At 30.9% G+C, this 20147-nt stretch overlaps 2 protein-coding genes across 2 annotated transcripts; both read left to right on the forward strand.

The window, feature by feature from the left end:
- The first annotated feature begins 226 nt into the window (after positions 1–226).
- On the forward strand, positions 227–1601 carry LOC118058157 (uncharacterized). The gene has a single exon (XM_035070891.2). The coding sequence runs from the start codon at positions 837–839 to the stop codon at positions 1467–1469; it is 633 nt and encodes a 210-aa protein (XP_034926782.1). The 5' UTR covers positions 227–836; the 3' UTR covers positions 1470–1601.
- Positions 1602–14545: 12944 nt separating this feature from the next.
- On the forward strand, positions 14546–16383 carry LOC118058059 (NAC domain-containing protein 2). The gene is made up of 3 exons (XM_035070797.2): positions 14546–14814; positions 14915–15189; positions 15626–16383. The coding sequence occupies exons 1-3, from the start codon at positions 14652–14654 to the stop codon at positions 16061–16063; spliced, it is 876 nt and encodes a 291-aa protein (XP_034926688.1). The 5' UTR covers positions 14546–14651; the 3' UTR covers positions 16064–16383.
- Positions 16384–20147: the final 3764 nt, after the last annotated feature.

The following is a 20147-nucleotide window of genomic DNA, read 5'->3' on the forward strand; positions in this document are numbered from 1 at the left end:
ATTCCATAGGATTGAGATCCATCACGAACCACGCTTAGGCTCAAGATCCAGACCGATATATTGACTGGATGTGAGTTTCATATAATTATAGTTTATTTTTTAAACTTGGATTTTTATTTTTAAAAAAAATTGATTTAAAAATAAATAAATAACCAAGTTAGGTCAAGTACCATGTGGGTATTTGTCGGGAGGAGAAAGCCTTCCATCCAGAGTGAGAGGCGGATAATGGATCTAGATATTCTGAATTAGAGTCTGGTGGATAAATTTATCCCGTTTTGCTTGATTAGGAATTATTGTTTGTAAGACGGTGCAGTTTTTGGCATCTAATCTTTGATAGGCTGCCACAACAAGGGAAGGATTCATTTGGTTTTGCTTGTAGGACGGTGGTTTTGGCATCTATACGAGTTTCAAATACATACAGCTGCTTAGAATTGGGAGATTGCCGATACATACAGCAAGGTCTCTACAATGCTTAGCCGATAGAACTTCGGAATAAGATATCGTATAACTTACGGGAAATGGTCTTCAATTGCTTCAAGCACGTACGAAGGCTTCCTCCTCCCTAAAGAAAGCACAAAGCTGCCTGTGTGTAAATTTGAGAAGAAAGAATGGTACAAACTTTAGTGTCTGAACTTTGAGCTTCCAGGAATCTGGAATTTTATATCTAAAACACGAGGAATGGTTTTCCATTGCTTTGCATGGAAGTTCCCCTTTGTCTAAAGAAACCATCTAAATAATTCCTACCCCTGATCTATATATGTCATTTATCCTTAGCAAAATCGATATTTCTCTCCCTGACTGCAACTATTTCAAGATATTATCAGTAGCCTTATTCGATGGACAATGATGAGAGAAAAGAGCCGGTGGGGGATGAAGAGAGAAAACAGGCATCGAGTAGGGTCTGTTATACCCAACTCGAACAGGTTCACTCAGATTTTGCAATGGCAATGGTTTTGCAGGAGCAAGAAAGGGCTTTCACAATCCTCACAAGCATCGAAAGCGATAGTGACGAGGAAGAAAGTGATGAAGCTTCAAGTTCTGAAAGCGGTGCTGATGACAATGACTTTGAGTTCTTTGAAAGCCAAGAATTCGAATCTGAAATGGAATTTCTGCAGGAAGGACAGGATAGTAACAGCGATGAAGATATGGAAGAGGATGAGGTTGACCCAGACGAGCTATCTTACGAAGACTTGATGGCGCTGGGAGAGTTTATAGGGCAAGAGAAGAGGGGGCTGTCAAGAAATGAAATCTATAGGTGCTTGCGTCCATGTAAGTATGCGTCTTTAGCAAGCAAAACTGGGACTGATCGGTGTGTGATTTGTCAAATGGAATATGAAGAAGATGAATCATTGGTAGCTCTTTCCTGTGATCATCCTTATCACCCTGAATGCATAGCCAGCTGGCTTCAAATCAAGAAGATCTGCCCCATTTGTACCACCGAAGTATCATCGCCTTATAAGAGTGTTTAGTTATTATCCATTTGATATGCGTTGTAAAATTCCTAAGATTCAAGATTAATTTGATTGTAACATTTGCGTTCATGTACTCGATTGAAATAATTGTAAATCAAGAATTAAAGGTATGATAAGGTTTAGAATAAATTTTTGAACGAAACTCATGTATTCTGATGTTTAGGGTGGCTATACAATAATCTTACAATTACTACTTACTTTGATTAAGATTTTAATTTCTCCTTATCTAACTAAAGTTTGTCTTTATCTGACAAAGAATAAAACTAATCAACTAACTAGCTACTAGCAATAATAAAATTTTAATAAATATTGATATAGTATTGCAAATCTCTAATAATATTAGAACTCCTCTAAGCTCTAAATTTCTATAAACTTAAATCCTGGTTGATATTGAATTCTAATACTTTATTTCAATATCAATTGTAATCATTCTTCCACCCTTTTGTTTCTTTTCAGGACACCCTACATGTTGACATAATAACATTTATGAGAATATTCTTTGTTTTTTTTTTAAGAAAATAACAATTTTAAATTTATAATATACTAAAAAACACATCCAACTAAAAAAAAAGATGTTATTTAAACTTTATTATTTAAAAAAAACAAATGATTTTTTTTAATATAAACATAGAATGTTCAAGCTATGAGAAACTCTTTGACAATATTATTAAGTAAGGGTAGCAAAAAGTACCCGTGGGTTGGATTTTTTTATATTCATTCTCTATCCATTATTTATTAGGTAAAAAATTTATATATCCATAAGCTATTCATCAAGTTTTGGCAAGCCATTCTTCTCCTTTATTTTTTCTTTATATATCCTCCTTTCAGATTCAATTCATGATTTCTTCTAATCTTCTAAAAAAGGTTTAATTTTTTTTCTCTAATCTTCAATTGTATTCCTTTTATTTATAATATTTTGAAAAACAAAAGGATAAATAAAAATTTGCAAAATTAAACACTAATTCAATGATGATATTTTTTTAACTCTGTGTAAACTACATATTAATTTAACCAAAACAAACCATCAAGTTTAATTTTTTTAAAAATCAATGTTAAAATGATTAAATTAAAAAAAAATACATGAATTAAAAATAATAATATTATTCAAATTCATAGCCGCGATGAATCTCTCTTAATGTTTTGTTAATTTTTGAAGGAGCTAACTAAGGTCAATCGATTTCCATTTTCTATTTTAATGAATTAGAATTTTATAGTACTATTGTACGGAGCTCACTAAGGTCAATGGATCTAGGTACATTGTAGATGAAACAGTGTTTTACTTGAGCCTTTTCGGTGTTTTGTTAATGTTAATTTCTCAAGGAGTTTTAATTTATAATATTATTTATGTCGGTATGAGTCATGTTTTACCCATTACCCATGAATGAGTACCCTCACCCGCTTGACCTTTTCTCAACTCACCTATCAGTCCATTCAAATGTTTGACTAATTTTGATAACTTTTACAATTTGACATCCAAAAACTTAATTGAAAAACTTTTTTTAATGATAGACTAAATTGTAATTAAAAGTTTATAAGGACCAAAGACTTTCCTTATAGGGATTAATTTGTAATATAAAAATAAAATGAAAGCATTAAAACAAAATTTTGAAAATTCTTAGAAGCTAACTGAAAATATCAGTGTGCTGTTTAAATTTTATATTGATTTTATCTTTAGTCGACATTAAAAAATCAAAACAGAGAAGCTATTGATTTTCTGGGGTTGAAATATCTGGACCCATTTGAAGTCTGCTATTAGTAATACACCCCATTTGCTCTTTAAATTAGTTTTTCTTTTAAAAAATATATTAAAATAATTTTTTCAGATTTTTTTAACACAGAACATTATTTTTTTAATAAAAAAAAATTCAAAAACAACAGATTTAAACGAACACCCTTGACTCTAGCGTGTCCCAGCCCTCCTTCAACATGGCCGGAAAAAAAACAAGTTATTTTGGGCCGTAAACATCACTTTCACACACCTCCAAAACAAAATGCTATCAGCACAACAAAAGAAGCATGCGAGGGGAGCGGAACTTTCATGTCTTGTAATAGAGCATGCGGCATGGAGACGATGTCGACCATATAACGACAATAGAGTTTCAAAATGGGGAAGATCCATGTCTGAAGAACAAAGCAAAACTATAGGAACTTGCATTCCGTTTTTCTCAGTTAATTAATAATTAAGATTCACTTTCTCTTCTTACCCTCTCCTCTTAAATCCAGGTACAGACATGGCGATTTAAGCTGAGTTGGACGGGATTTCCTTACGTTAAGCAAAAACATTATTTGCGTATTGTCTTTTTCATATAAAAATTATCTCGTAAGAAGGGATAAGAATGTTTGATATAACATTTCTCTTAAAAGTTGGACACCAATTGTATTAAAATAAAACCACCTGTCTTTAGACAAATCGGAATTATAATTTTGAGAGCTTCAACCGATAAAATTTTAGATTTGTTTTTTAAAATTAATAAAAATAATTTTAGAGTATATAAAATTAGTCGGAATACATGAGATTAATCGAGATATATATAAATTGGTTTGAATATTTATATTAATAAAAAAATAGCATAGCATGGGAGAATACAAACCTTAATGAAAGTGAAAAAAAGGGAGAGTATAATTTGTGCTTTTTTTATTTTAATAGGGAGGAAAAGATTAAGCTGTCTGCGCTATTGCCAAAAAAAATTTGGTTTACACTGTAGATATCTTTTCAACTCGTCTATAGCATATAAAAATGATATATATCCCGTCAAAAAAAAAAAAACGAAGATCACGCTCGCTTGTTATGTACATAAAACAAAACAACCGAAAGACTTTTATTCGTGGGAAGTGCTATCCAACACCAGTACTTCATGAATGATCAAGCATGAATGTTGCGACATATTTAGTATGATGCAATATACTATAATGGTATGAGTAATGCCCTGCCAGAATTTTTAAATTCACCAATTAAATTTTCTATTAGTATTTATTCTCATAGCCTATCAGCACAAATTTTACTAACGAGCTTACAAATAAAAATAATCCATAAAAAAAATTCTCGTCGATGATTTGTGGTCTGTTAGTAAGTCTGTTAGTTATAATTTTACTAATGGACAAAACGTGAAAAAAAAAAATTCCCTATTTTATTCCGTTATTTTTTTCATTGATGAATATAACATATCACTGACAGGAAAAACTATATGCATTCCATCGATGATTTTTTTATCTATCGGTATTTTATCGATGAATTTGACATATAACTATCAAACATATCATCTGTTATTCTGTTGGTGAGTAAATAGTGATAGTGACATTTACAGTAGTAATTCTTTTTCAACTCTCTAAAATATACTGACAGACTAAGTTCGTCGTTAACTCCATTAATAATAATTTAAAAATATATATATTAAAAAATATATTAAATAGAAATAGAAAATAATTAAAAATTTAAATTAACATAAAATTCAAATGTTTATTACAAATTTAAACATTTAAAAGTTCAAATACAATTAATATAGAATACAGGTACTACAAGAGGAGGATGCAGGTCTTCGCATGGACCATAAGGTGAATAAGAGGAAACGCATGTACCATCAATTTGTGATCTCATCTCTATTACCAATCGACAAAATTCAGCTATCTTAGTATTGAATCGTTCATAATCAGCAAAAAGATAATTGTTTGAACTTGAACTCACTAATCTAAAACCACCTCGAACTTTAAAGTTTGAGTGCTTAAAATTGATTGTGAGCATCTAACAATTGAAAAATTACATGTCATCTACAAGTTATTGGTCATATATTATTAGAGAAATCATATATTTAATTTTTCATCGAATTCACCGAATGATTCTGCTACCAACCATAAATTTGAATCGAAATCTAAATATAGTTAAAGTAAGGATAATTAAGTGGATCTAAAATCGATTATTAAGTAATTATAATTATATGAAAACTGATGGATTAAAAGAGATCGTTAAAATACTAGGATTCAAAAAAAAACCCATGTATTAAAATAGATCACTGAGTGATTAAGATTTTTAAAAAAAATCAATGGATCGATATAGATCACTAATTAAGAGATTAATTAAGGTTTTTAGATAGAAAAAATTAATAAACTACGAAAGGTCTAGAAAAATTAGGTGGTACACTAAGAAAAGGGATAAATAAAGTAATAAAAATCATAGAGATTGGAAAGAGTTTGTGAAAATGTAAGCTTAGAGAAAAATAGACTTTATTATATACTAAGTAAACTTAGAGAAAAGAACCAGACTAGACATGAAAAACACCACACTTGAATAAATTTTTACTAGATGAATATATTTCCCAATGAAAAATAAATTATTTTTTCCCGATCCCGTTGTTTCTTGAATCTGCATCCATAAAATCCACGGCAACCTCTTCAAAATTTAAGGTTTTCCTTTTCCTTTTCCTTTTTTTTTCTACTTGACAAGTTAAATTTTTCAAAAAGTAATTTGTAAGTTGAGACATATTTATTTTTATGTTTTAAAAGTGTTTTTTTTTTAAAAAAATAAAAAATTTTAATATTTTTTTACTTCAAATTATTTTTTTTTGGTATTTTCGTATCTTTTAGATATATTAATATGAAAAATAATTTTAAAAAATTAAAAATATTTTTTTAATATATTTAAAAAAAAATACTTGAAAAATAATTATTACCAGAAGTAAAAGTTTAACCTGTCAAAAGAATTGCGGTTCATTGAATAGTGCAGTGAGACAAGTTAAGGTTTTCCTTTTCCTTTTCCTTTTCTTTTTCTACTTGACAAGCTAAACTTTTCAAAAATAGTAGGAGTGTCGTCCTTTGAAAGAGTGTTGCATGCAGCATTAAATCATAATTAGGTACCTAAATATTTATTTTTTGAAAAAAATGAGAATGACGCACAAAACAACAATTTAATAAAGAGAAGTCTAGCATGTGTTTAAACATCAGTTTTATTTCTTAGATTTCATTTATCATTAAATTATATATAAAAGAGAAAAAAAACTAAATACTGAAATAAAAATCACTGATAGTTAATGTTCTCAATTATTTATAATAAATTAAAAAACATACAAACTCATTAAAAAACAAATTATAGGCTGTATAATAATAATAATTTTTCAAAGTGTTTTTTTTTTAAATACAATCAAATAATATTTTTTAAAAAATATTTTTTTATATCATTATATTAAAATAATTTAAAAACATCAAAAAATATTAATTTAAAATAAAAAAATTTAACTTTTTTCAAAAATATTTTACAAATATACTATATAGTAATCTAGATGGCCGCCCCTGTCAAAGCACCAATCACGGTTCCCAAGCTGTCTGCACTAAATGTCAAAAACAAATTGATCCAGACCGTGGATCTAACTTTAACGCCCCCCTAACATCCAAAAATGGTATCCCATCAAGAGAATTCGATCCTGTCGAATAATGACAGAAAAGAAAAGGCCACTGAAAACGAGTAAACGAAACAGCTGGAAGAATTCCTCCGGTTTATATTTGGGTATTTGTCGTCAACCTCAAACCTTGAAGTGGTATTTCAGCAGTGCGGTGACTGTAAAAACGATTTTCGGGAAACCTTTTTTTTTTTTTTTTAAGGAAAAGGGTTAAAATGTTTTTTTTTATGTTGTAAGAAATAAATATAATATATGATAATTTAAAGTCATGGAATACCTAAAGCATTTTTATTTTCTTTTGAACCACAAGCATTGGGTTTGAGGAAATATTCTTTTGCCCCCAATCTAAACCTTACAACATACGGTGCAAAATCGCACTTCATGTGATAATGAAAATTTATTTCAAAACTATAAAATTATCACCCTTGAAAAACGAGTGGATTACACAACTTGATCTATCCAGCAAATAACCGTAAAGCATTATATATATATATATATATACAAATTATATAGATTATGAATTTGAATCTTATTATTCCTATTTATATGATAAAAATTAAATACAATGTAATATAGATATGTGTAAGTTTTAAGTTCAAAAAATTTTTACTAAAAAATATATATTAAAGAATAATATAAATTATATCCTAGAATTTCATTTAATAAATTAAATTATTAAATTGAGATTATTTTTTAACACACATGCATATTCTTCAATATAGGATGTTTTTTTCTGGTGAGGGTTGCATCAAAATTAATGACGGGAAAAATACAGAGAATTGTTCATTTAACCTGGACAAAAGGCAGGCACCGTAAGAAAATGATAAAAACAAGGTCACGCCACCCCACAACGAATCTTGTTGATCAAGTTTTGAGATGATGTGATGTTTGCAATCCACATTCTTCCAGTACACACCCACCTTCATGGACGTGGTTTTGAATCTTATAGCCCAAACATTAATTTATTTGATTATATCCATGATCTCGTCTGGCTCATTGGATCGCAGTTTAATGTCAGATACTCCACTAATTATGAAGTTGACAGCCAACTTTTGAATTCAAGAGCTATCATAATCTTTCGTTGCTGAATATTGTTCATGGTCTAATTAAAATCTTTGATTTCAGACTATAATGTCTATGTTCGATGCATGTCGGCTGCCGGAGATTTGTAATGAAAAGGTGTTTCGACCTTCCCCAGGTGAAATCAGAATCAACCATCCAGGCTTTGGAATTGTCTGCGTAAACAAGGTAAGTTGAAGAATTGAGCGGAGGAAATAAGTAAATTTCTTTCATCTCGTGTCCTTCATAGTTTCATCATTCGTACGTGAGAGCAAAAGCCGGGATATCCGAACGCTTGTTGTTCAAAAAAGGAAAAAATGCAGATGCGAAAGATGTGATATATATATCATACTAGATTGGTGTCGGTGGTACACCATGTGCATATAAAAAAAAATAAACATAAAAAAATTGTTCACACACAATTACTATTATTAAAAAAAAAATGAGAAAAATCTGTTATTTGACTTGTAGATTCATCTGAATTTAATAATATAATTTTATTTAATTATATGAGTGTGCGATAATGTTAGGGGGTTCTTTTACAATGGAATCTATGTATTAAAAAATACAAGGTTAAGCAGAAAAACAATCTTTCAATGTAAATTTAATTACTCTTTATATCAACATGTTAATAATTTTAAAAAAATAATTTTAATTAACGAATGTAATTTTATATTTATAAATATTAAGGTTGTCCAAACCACAACATCGACGTTAAAATCCTCAATGGAAGTTCTTTTATTTCAATTAGGTCAGGTTTTCAAAAATCTTGAATTAATGAAAATCTATGATTGATGCGCGGTTTGGAAGGTTTAAGGTTAATATTAACTTAAATATTTTATTATTATATTAATTTAGTTAATTTATTAATATTAATAATTTTTTTATTTTATTACAGATTTCATCCATGAGCTTGAGGCGATTTTAAACCAACAAGTTGAAGCTCGGACATCCCATCTTACTATTTAGATAGAATGATTCACTACTAAGGCGGCTAAACTTCACTAATTATACATGGAACTAAAATCACATACAGGTGGTGTGCATGTGCTCTTGTTTATTGACTCCACGGTCCAAGCAAAGATCATCATCCTTCTCCTCTAAAGTCTCTATTTTAAATCAATTGTATTTGAATTTATAAATTTTTTTATTTTTATATTTATTTTAATTATTTTATACTTTTGTTTAATAGATTTTTAATATATATATATAACATTAATTACAGTGTTAACGATTGACTAAGCTTGTCAGTATATTCTAGAAAATAAAATAAAAAATTACTGGAGATATCACTCCTATTTAATCATCAACTGAAAGAAGGAAAACTGGTCATTGAAGTGGTCAGGTTATTTGCGATATTGATAGTAATAACACATGGGAGTTCGTAAAATTGGAAATTCTAAGAAGAAGATTTATCTAGATGAACTACGTTATAAGATTAAATAAAGAGTACATTTTTTCCTTTAGCAAACTCATAAGTACGAAGCGACATTTGAAAAATACTGAAGATATGCAAAATGAATTAATAAAAAAAAAATATAGAAATGGTAGAAATAACGAGTTGATTTTAACCTAGTCCTTGTGAAACTAATTAGATAATCCTTGTGATCGAATTCATCAACAACCATACAATTAATCTTTATGTTTTAAAATTTATTTATAACTTAGTCCTTTCTTTAATATCATTTGACTTTTAATAATTTTTGTTCCTTTCGTTTTTTAAGCAATTGGAAACGGAAGGAAAAGCAGATGAGTTGAGAAAACTAGATTTAATTTGCAAATAAGTATTTTAGGGGAAGAGAACTTTCAGGCAACTATTGATTACTTCCCATACTATTGGCGTTGGAGTAATTACTTAATCTCAAGTACTAAAGTATAATTAGCACATCTAATTGTCTTTGACCGGTCACCTTTCTCTTTCTCTTCCTGATCACATGATCTAATTAATAATTGATCCTGGTCGTTTAAGCATTGACTATTTACTATTCATTGTCTTGATCACTTTTTACGTCCCATTCTTTTTATATTATAAATGGTCAAATAATTACATTTAATATTTAGAAATCACGTTTACAAGATGTACTTTCAATAAAAAAATAATTTCAAATAAAACTTTATTTTTATTATCAAACAAGCGAGTGTTAAGAAACATTTATGTTTTCCACGATAGCTAACCCAAAATCCTCAAAACCCATGTGATCAGTGGCGGAAGGAGGGGGGCTGGCAGGGGCCCCGGCCTCTACAAGAAAATACACCTCCCTTTATAAATTTAATAAACATAACTGGATTTTTTTTGGCCCCCTTAAAATATGATATATCCCCCCTAAATGTTTTTTCTTGCACTGCCCCTGCATGTGATCCACTCGCTCGTAGGATCGTTTATCCGTTCAGGTCCCTCTACGGTGGTCGGTATTCATTGCATTGAATTGATTAGGATTGTCATAAGCATAACTATGCGCATCTTCATCATCCAACCAATGACACATTGCCAAGTCATGAAAGAACGGACACTTTCACCGTAAAGGACCTTTTCTAAGGTCACTCATTGCGCCTAGGGTGGGTCACTAGTTGCTCTTTCCTACACGTGTCAAACAATAAGATCATGCACCGCACGTATCATGATTCATGAGGAAGTAGAGTACAGTATTATGGGTCCCATTTCAATGACGAGAAAGTCCTCGAACAACTGCGTGTCGCGTTTTCATTGGAAAAGAATTCTTTGTCTGTAGCAAGCTACGACACATTGGTACCCTTAACGGCCACCGAAAGTTGAATTTCATATGTCCACGTAGGGAACTAGTAAGGGTGTATGGTTGTGGAACTTTCATGGTTCGTATTTTGACGCAGAAGAAGAAAATTTGATAGAAGAATGAGAAAAGGCGAGCGTGGAAGGAGGCATGATTTGGCGGTTTCGGTGATTGCCGAGTAGCTTCTTGCTTTATCTTCATCCACATGGACGATTTACATGTCAAGATTGAGATACCTACCAGAAAGTTGTATATGATTCATTTCAACTAAATAAAAAGAGGCCAAGTTTTTATGTGGTTCGTGTTCCTATGCGTCTGTTGCAATCGGCCGCCTTGTGGAGTTGTAATTAGCTAGCTTTTCTTTTCCTTTTTCTTTTCCTTTTCTTTTCATTTTACCGACGTGTTTTATACATGTTTTTTTTAGCTTAAAATCCATGTCAAAAGGTTAAAGATAAAATCATAACCTAACACTTTGTCAAGCCTAAGCTTAAATGGATATAAAACTAATTAATAATCTTTTTAGGACTCATATTGAGCCACAAGACTCATCTTATTTTTCATCGTAATCATTAATATAAAATATTAAGGTCAAGGATACTAATCTTTTTACACATTTAGATGCACAAAAATCTTCAAAAGAACCTACTATTTATCCCTTATTAATGAAGTATAATGAATATTTATCCATCGTTAATGATGTGTAAGAGATATTTGTTTATTTTTAATGAATGTATCAAGCCTTCATTAATATAAACAGGGCAAGATGACACTTCAGTCTATCTTCTCTATAAAAAGATAAGATTCGTGAGTTATAAAAGACCCTATAAATCCTTCAATGAAAAGGGGTTCATAATCTTTATTTTTTACTGTATATTTATTTTTCAAAGTCTCTCTCTAAGATATCATTATATTTTCTCTAAAAAAAAAACAGTTTCTTAATCATCATATAGTCGTTAACTCCATCAAAATGGACTTTGTGCAAATACTAGCCATCCTGGTTTATTATTAATGACGTGTAAGGATATTTATCCCTCTTTAATAAATGTGTTAGGGATATTTTCCCTTAATAATGTTATTAGGACAAGATGACATTTCATCTCTTTCTCTCCATAAAAAAAAATGACTCAAGGGTTATAAAAACCTTGTGAATCCTTCAATTAAAAAGGTCCGTAATTTCTATTTTTTACTGCATGTTTATTTTTTAGATTCTCTCTCTAAGTTTTCATTGTTTTTTTTTTTAAAAAAGATACCCATTTAAACATCAAAGAGTATCCAAATCTATCAAATGAGATTTTTTGCAAGTATCAACCACTGATCATTTTGGCTTATTTGGCACCAAGCATTAACTATCAACCATTTTGGCTAAGAAGAATTGATTAGATTGCTAAAACCAATAGATTAATTGATTATCTAAGACAAAAATTTTGCTTCTAGATTACTTGAATTTTATAAAACATTATTAGGAAATAAATGATTATTTACTTTTTTGTTCAACGAACATTGCAATCAAGATCATTGCTCCAAACCACATAATAACTCCATACACAACTCATCACAAAAAGAAATTCATTCATCAACAAATTCATGAATTTTTTTAAAAAATGTGTTCTATTTTAACTTTTTGACTTTAAATTTTAAAACTAGCATATAGAAAAATATATTTATTTTAAATATATAAAATAATCATGATAAATTGTTCAAGAGAATTTTAGTTTAAGTTCACACATAATAATTTGATGCGGTAATATTATCAAATAACAAAATAGTCTACCATGCTACTTCACTTTTAACTAATTTACATGTTCCTATTACGTTATGAGTCGAATAAAAAAAAATTAGAATATAATAAATAATATATAATTTGTAATTAACTATTTGCATTGTTATTAATTTTGGTTTAGCAAGTCAGCCTTAAAACTACTCAATTTGAGTACTTTATCAGTCAAAGTTTAAAATTAAATCATATTTAACTTGATTGCTAAAAAATAACTCAATCAATTGATAAAAATAGATGATGAAATTGAAAAAAATACAAATTTGAGACACAACTCTTACATGACTCGAATTTAAAAATTAACTAATGTGAAAGTTGTTTTAATGTCACCCAGTCAACTTAGTTGGTTCAAAGACAACCTGGCCAACTAGTAAAAAAATAAAAGTTTAAGCCTAAAATTGAGAAGAAAATTGATGAAATTGGTAAGAAAAAAAACCTTTTCAACTTGACTTCTTGTTGATTTGAATTTAAAATTAAACTATATGAAAATTGTTTCAACGTAATTTAGTCAATTTGAATGGTCTAAAAATAACCTAGATGACTGTTAAAAAAATCCAAGAATTAAATTGAGGGGGGAAAGGAAAAATTAAAAAAAAAAAAAAACTGAATTGATGAATCTCCATAAAGTTTCCCAAATTGTTTAGTATAGTAGGGTAAATTATTTCATACAAATTCAGTGAACAAAATTGATTACTCGATCGAATAATTAATCTAATGGTTCAAATTGATCACTCGCTGTTAATGCTACAGGTTCTCCTCTTCATTTCCGTTTTATTTCTTCCCAACCAGAGAGAAGAACATAGTCTTATATAACAAGAACAAAAAACATAATCTTAAAGATCCATAAACAGAGCAATCCTCTGAGAGTCCACCCAAATCCACCGGTCAAGTTCATGCTCTCGATCTTCCTTTTCAAGCCCGTGCCCAGTGCCTGAACTTGAAATCAGGTGGGAGGTCTTCCCGGAGATTGAAAACACATATTTATCCTTTGCTTATGATTTAGCCAAAAACGCAATAAATTTTACAAGAAGCAATGAATCTCCAACGATTATCGTCATGTGTCGCAAGGACATCAATTAAATTGACAAGTCAATACCATGAATCTCTCCCGTGTTTTTCTACCATATCAGGATGCACCAAATCCCCCTTATTTATCAACAATTTTAATTTTGTTCGCACTCACATTCATGCACGTTCATTGTCACTGAACACACTGAATTACCAAAAACATGCTTGGAAGTTTATTTATAATTTATAATTCCTTTCTAAAATATTTTTTACTTAAAAATATATTATAATAATTTTTTTTTATTTTTTAAAAATTATTTTCTACATCAACCATCAAAATAATCTAAAAACACTAAAAAAATATTAATTTAAAAAAAATTTAATTTTTTTAAAATTCAAAAATAAATAGAAACTTTGCCTTGTATTTCAAAAATATTTTTAAAAAAAATTGAATTTTTTTTATTTTTTTATTTTAAATTAATATATTTTTAATATTTTTATATTATTTTAATATACTAATATTAAAAATAATTTTTTAAAAATAATAAATATTTATTATTTTAATATATTTTTAAATAAAAAATACATTAAAAATTAATCATAACCACACTTAAACATATCATTTCCTTAGCTCACTCTTTTCTCAATGCCAAAATCACCCGTCCTAGCATGCTCGCACTCGCACGTGGCTCTTCCCCCCTCTGACGTGTACACTCACCTACCGTTAACTGTCGGCTCCCGATCCAAGAGAGCGATAAGGAGCAAGAGATTTATAAAAACCCGGCCGATCCCAATAAGATAGATCCCGGGGACCAAGATTTTTATTTTATTTTTTATTTTTATTTTTTTGGCTCGGACGACTGGGTGTATAGATAGCTACAGTCTACACTAACACCACAGTCCAAAACAAGTGTCGTAAGCAGTGACCAAATCACCCATCCTCTGTGAGCCATTGACACGCACGCATCCCCACTTCGTTACCTGCCACGTCTCACGCCAGAGTGGAAAAGAAAAGAAAAACTGATCACTCACGTGTGTTCTAGAAATCATCCTTGCCACGTGCCCCTCAATTTCTCCTATAAATTCATGCTTCTCCCTCGAGTTTTAAAGTTTCAAGCGCCGTCACAGCATTAGACCACCTACAGCAGACAAGAAGAGCAACCAAGTAGAATAGAGAAGGAAGGGCAAAAAGGTCAGCCAAAAAATGACGGCGGCTACATTAGAGTTACCACCAGGTTTCAGGTTCCATCCAACGGATGAGGAGCTCGTTCTGCACTATCTCTGCCGTAAATGCTCATCGCAGCCCATTGCTGTGCCTATTATTGCTGAAATTGATCTCTACAAGTTTGACCCATGGGATCTCCCCGGTAATCAGCCTTTTTGCTTTAATTTTTCTTTCAATTTCCTGATTTCTCAAAAAACTAGTTTTCATTTTCTTGTTTTATTAACTGTTTTGTCAAATTACAGGTATAGCCTTGTATGGAGAAAAGGAATGGTATTTTTTTACTCCGAGAGACAGGAAGTACCCTAACGGATCGAGACCGAATCGTGCTGCAGGGAGGGGCTACTGGAAAGCCACGGGAGCCGACAAGCCGATTGGGCAGCCGAAGACGGTTGGAATCAAGAAAGCTTTGGTATTTTACGCGGGGAAAGCTCCCAAGGGAGAGAAAACCAACTGGATTATGCACGAGTATCGTCTAGCCGACGTGGATCGCTCGGCTCGCAAGAAGAACAGCTTAAGGGTACGGTCTGTCATCTAGGCCATCCGTAGGGATAGTTTAGACATTTAATGGTTGAAGATGCTTCCAAATATGGACGTCGAGGTTGAAATGACTTTTTTGGCCTTTTCATGACGATATTTGGATTTAAAACAATTATTAACCTAATAACATACTTGATGAATTATGCTGATGAATCCCTAAAATCAAATAGACGTGATTAATCTCATCAAAATTGCAAAAATTGTGTTTTTAAATCTAATTGACTAAAGTTAAAACAACAAGTGTGTCAATAGTGACTGAACGTGACTGTTGCTAGCTGTCACTCTAGCAAGTTGAAGCCATCGTTTTTATTTCTTTCCAGTTAAGGAAAATATTCCTTCTTATCTCCGGAAAACACTTCTTTTTGCTCCGACTTAGATGATCATTTAACTATAATAACAGTCTTGATTGTTTGCAGCTGGATGATTGGGTACTCTGTCGCATATACAACAAGAAAGGTACAGTTGAGAAGCAAGAACAGCATCTTAGCGTCAAGAAAGCGAATCCGACGGAGATTGAGGAGGATGAGAAGAAGCAGGTTGTTTTGCTGCCGCCGCCACTAGCTCCGTCCTCGGCGACACGAACGGTGAATGATTACATGTACTTTGACACGTCAGACTCCGTGCCGAGGCTCCACACGGATTCGAGCTGCTCGGAGCATGTGGTGTCGCCGGAATTCACGTGCGAGGTGCAGAGTGAGCCTAGGTGGAAGGAATGGGGAAACGTAAATGCCCTCGATAATCCCTACAATTACTTGGATGCCACAATGGATATTCCATTTGCGTCTCAGTTGCAGGGGGATGATCAGATGTCGCCGCTTCAGGATATATTTATGCACCTGCAGAAGCCGTTTTGAAGTCAGAATGGGAATTGATTGTGTTAAGAGCAAATCGCACGGTAACACGAGACTGAAGTCTGTGAGTGTGCGTGTGCGAGTGCTAGTGCTACGTAGTAATTGGAGTAAGTAGGGTGATCTGACGGTCCCTGATGGATTTAGATTTTGGGGGTGTGTATAGGGCAGTAGCATGTGTAGAGTACTGGTAGTTTCCTTGTTGCTGTTGTCGTTGGGATTATAATTGGATTCATATTTTGGAATAGCAGACTTGCCTTTCTGGAAACTTATTGTAGTTTAATTGAAATTAATATGAATATATGTCCACTTTGTGCTTTTTTTTTTTTTTTTTTTTGTGAGAATAGCTATTTATGAAGCAATTAGACTCAGTTCAGTAACGTATTTAGAGGCATTTGGACACTTTTACTTTAGCACATGTGTGGTTGAGTTTTTTACCGGTTCAAAACCATTAAAAAATCGTGCTTCGTCAATCGATTATATTGGATAATTCATAGTTGTTGACGTTTATTGCACTTAACCATTGGATGTGAGTGCTGGAAAAACGATCCCATTGTATGTGTGCCTATGGTGGGAAAAAAAAAGGCACCTTTCGAGGGTGTTTTGGAGTTTGTTTTAGTTTTTATGGAGGTGGAGTAGAACTCAATTACACACAAAATTCAATCACATTTTTTTTATATAACTTTTAGTTTTTTTAATGGCCCTGCACGCAAATTTCAATCTCAATCTCCATATCTCTGAAACAAACACTCCCTGACCTTTCTAGATGAACACACAGATTTTTCCGAGGGGCAGTAGACTACTCGACTGTACTATATCATCCCGTTGTTAAAGCGTGGAACGTGAGAGCCGCCCACATGGGCGGCTGGCGGGGAGAAATTACTAGCTGGTATTTAAAAATACCACGTCTTTTGCCTTGTAGAAGTTATATACCGTTTTTCATTTTTACCAAGATTTCCCTTTGTTTAACAAATTCGAGCTACAAAAACTAAAAGTTCAAAAAATATGCGGGTAATGAATTATTCAGTGGACGCGATCTCTCCTTGTAATAAATTATCAGGTATTTTCGGATAGTTCTTTTATAATTCACATAAATACGGAACTTAAAAGGTGGTTGTCATTATCCATCCTGTGACCCACTGTAAAGTCGACGGTGGGAAGGAGAAAGGGAGGGTCTTCGGAGTTGGGACAGCTGTATTGGTCGACGGACGGATTGTGCGTCTCATGGGCCGATTTTTAGAACATTTAGAAATATGGGTTGTATTTTTAAAAAAATTAATTTTTACATACTTTAATTTGTTAATATTAAAATTAATTTTTAAAAAATAAAAAATTATTATTTTAATATATTTTAACATGAAAAACAACCATAAAAACACTCTAAAACAGCACTTTTATATGACTATACAATACTACCTAACTTTATTTGCTCGACCCAACAGCTATAGTGGTCTTCTGCGTGACCTTGAAAGAGCTGAGAAACTAAGATCTTGGCTCGGATTCAGGATGCCAATACCTTCTTGAACAATTCCGAGAGCGTAGGGGGAGGGAGAACTGATTTTATCTCCATATGAGATGTCCAGAGGAAAAACAAGACGAGAGGAGGAGGAGGAGGAGGAGTGGATTGTCAAGAATAAGATTTGCTGGTGAAAAAGGCCCAGGATGATCGTCGTCTTCTTCAGTTCTAATAATCTCATTTTGTCCGTGGATAGGATGCATGGAAGAGCTACTTTCTGATTCGGAATGCTATCCCGATGAATGCACTCTTCGTCATCTCACTGTGCTGCCGAGCCAATGTGCTTCGTACAACAAATCATAACAATCACAGAAGAGAAAAGTCAATATTTTAGTCCAAAGAAATGTTAATGCGCTCACGATACAAAGATCTTCAAACCAACCACCCCTAAAGAATTCCACAGCGCATCCAGCATGTTTGAAAGGGAGTGGAGATTATTTTTTAAAACATTTTTTATTTTAAAAAATATTAAAATAATATTTTTTATTTTTAAAAAATTATTTTTAATATTAACAAATTAAAATGATCTAAAACTATCAAAAATATATTAATTTAAAATTAAAAAAAATTAACTTTTTTTTAAATACTTTCAAAACAGAATGACCACACTGCTAAAAAAAAGTTATTGCTGCTTCAATAAAGCTAGGAGACCTCTTGAATGAAATAAATTTCCTATTAGATCTGATGTTATTGTCATTAATAACAAGTATCCTATTAATAATTTATCTCTTGTATTTACTTTGAAAAAAAGAAATTCATAACATCTTAGCTACTCTCTATTTTAAAAAAGTTAGATGCTTGTTGTTACTGTTAATGTATGGATTAGCCTATTTTAAAAAGGATGGATGCTTGTCAATGTATGGATTTTTATTTTTTTTAGTGTCTGTGGAGTAAAGTACGAATTTTTATCTTTTTATTAGCATATTAAAATTATTTAATAATATTTAAAATTAAAAATTTAATATTTTTATAAATAAAAAATAATTTAAAAAACTTGTTGTAGCACAAAAATAAAAACTCAAGCCAGCGAAAGTAGGTCACCTAATTAAGTTCCACGTTTCGTACTGTCCTATAAATGCGGACAAATCTGCATTTACATACATTTTCTTATTTCTTGTATGATAAAAAGTTTAAAACCCTCCATGTTGAGTGGTTTTTCTGCCGAAACGACAATGTGAAAACAGCCCAAGTGTTTTCTTCGGCTTCTACGTGCATCCTCGGCTTCTTCCATTTGTAGAATTAAATCTCTACTTAAAGTCTAAAACCCTTGCCCAGATTACTGTAAATTGAGTAATTTCAACACCATTTGGGGTAATCTCTATTAGCCCAGTGTTATGAGCTACTGCATTGAAAATATTGATTCATATTGCACACTAGTTTTTTTACTAAGCTAGTTGCAGGTAATTTTTAAAATCTATTTTTATTTAATTATTTATAATAAAAATAGATATTTATATGAAAATCAACGGGAGTATATTTTTTAAAACACATAATATTTTACTAGATATATTAACTATTTTTAAAAACATGCATTTCTAGATTATATTGATAACTCAAAAAAATCTTTATATTAGATTTATAGTAAAAAAATAATTTATTGCACTAATTATATATGAAGATATGATTAAAAAAGTAACTTTAATGTTTTACATTGCTCAAAAGCACTTGTATGTAAGAGAAGAAAATTGTATCATTCATATATTTTTTTCATTTGGAAAATAGATAAAAACTTGTAAATAAAATTTATTAAGAACTTCTAAAATGTGTTTTCCATATAAATTTGGAGAAATAGAAAACTAGTTTTATAAATGGATAAATCTTGCATATGAACAAAAAATTTCATTTTTTCCTATTTTAACTCCAGTTTTTCAGAAAATTGGAGTATTGCTTTGATTTTGAACAGTTCCTTCATTTTTGTTGTTAAAAAAAAAAAAGCTTTGGACAAAAAATGAGATGGATCTTACAAAAAATCAAAAACTACGTGCATAGATAAAAATATAAAAATAAATCTAGAAAGAAAAAAAAAATAAGCCGTTATATTTCAACAAAAGACTCATACCCAAGTTTCATAACTTTGAATTTGATCTCTTAATCATGATTTTTCTATCTCTAAAGGATAGGGCCCTAGCTCCTTTTTTTTCATTAGTTGTGGGCGAGGAGGGATTCGAACCCTCAGCATTATGGGTTGTAGCCACATGTTCTAATTCATTGAGTTATATGTTGTAAATTTAATTTTATAAATATATTAGACCAGTGAATATAAATATTTAGTTTATCATCCCAAATGCATGTTAAATAAAAAAAAGTCCAAAAAAATTATAAAATTTTATACATGTTTAACACTATAAGTATGCAAAAACATAACTTAAGGAAAACATGCTTTTAACATAAATATAATAAAAAAAAATATAGCATACATAATAAATATATATTCAAACTTGAAATTGATATTAATTCAAAGTTATAGCATACATACTAATAATATAAAATATTTATGTTTAAATTAAAACAAATAAGAGTACTCACAAAACACTTTAAAAATAATAAAATTTTATTGTTATCAAGAATAAATCA

This window comes from Populus alba, chromosome 14, assembly GCF_005239225.2.
Source record: "Populus alba chromosome 14, ASM523922v2, whole genome shotgun sequence".
Classification (NCBI taxonomy): Eukaryota; Viridiplantae; Streptophyta; class Magnoliopsida; order Malpighiales; family Salicaceae; genus Populus; species Populus alba.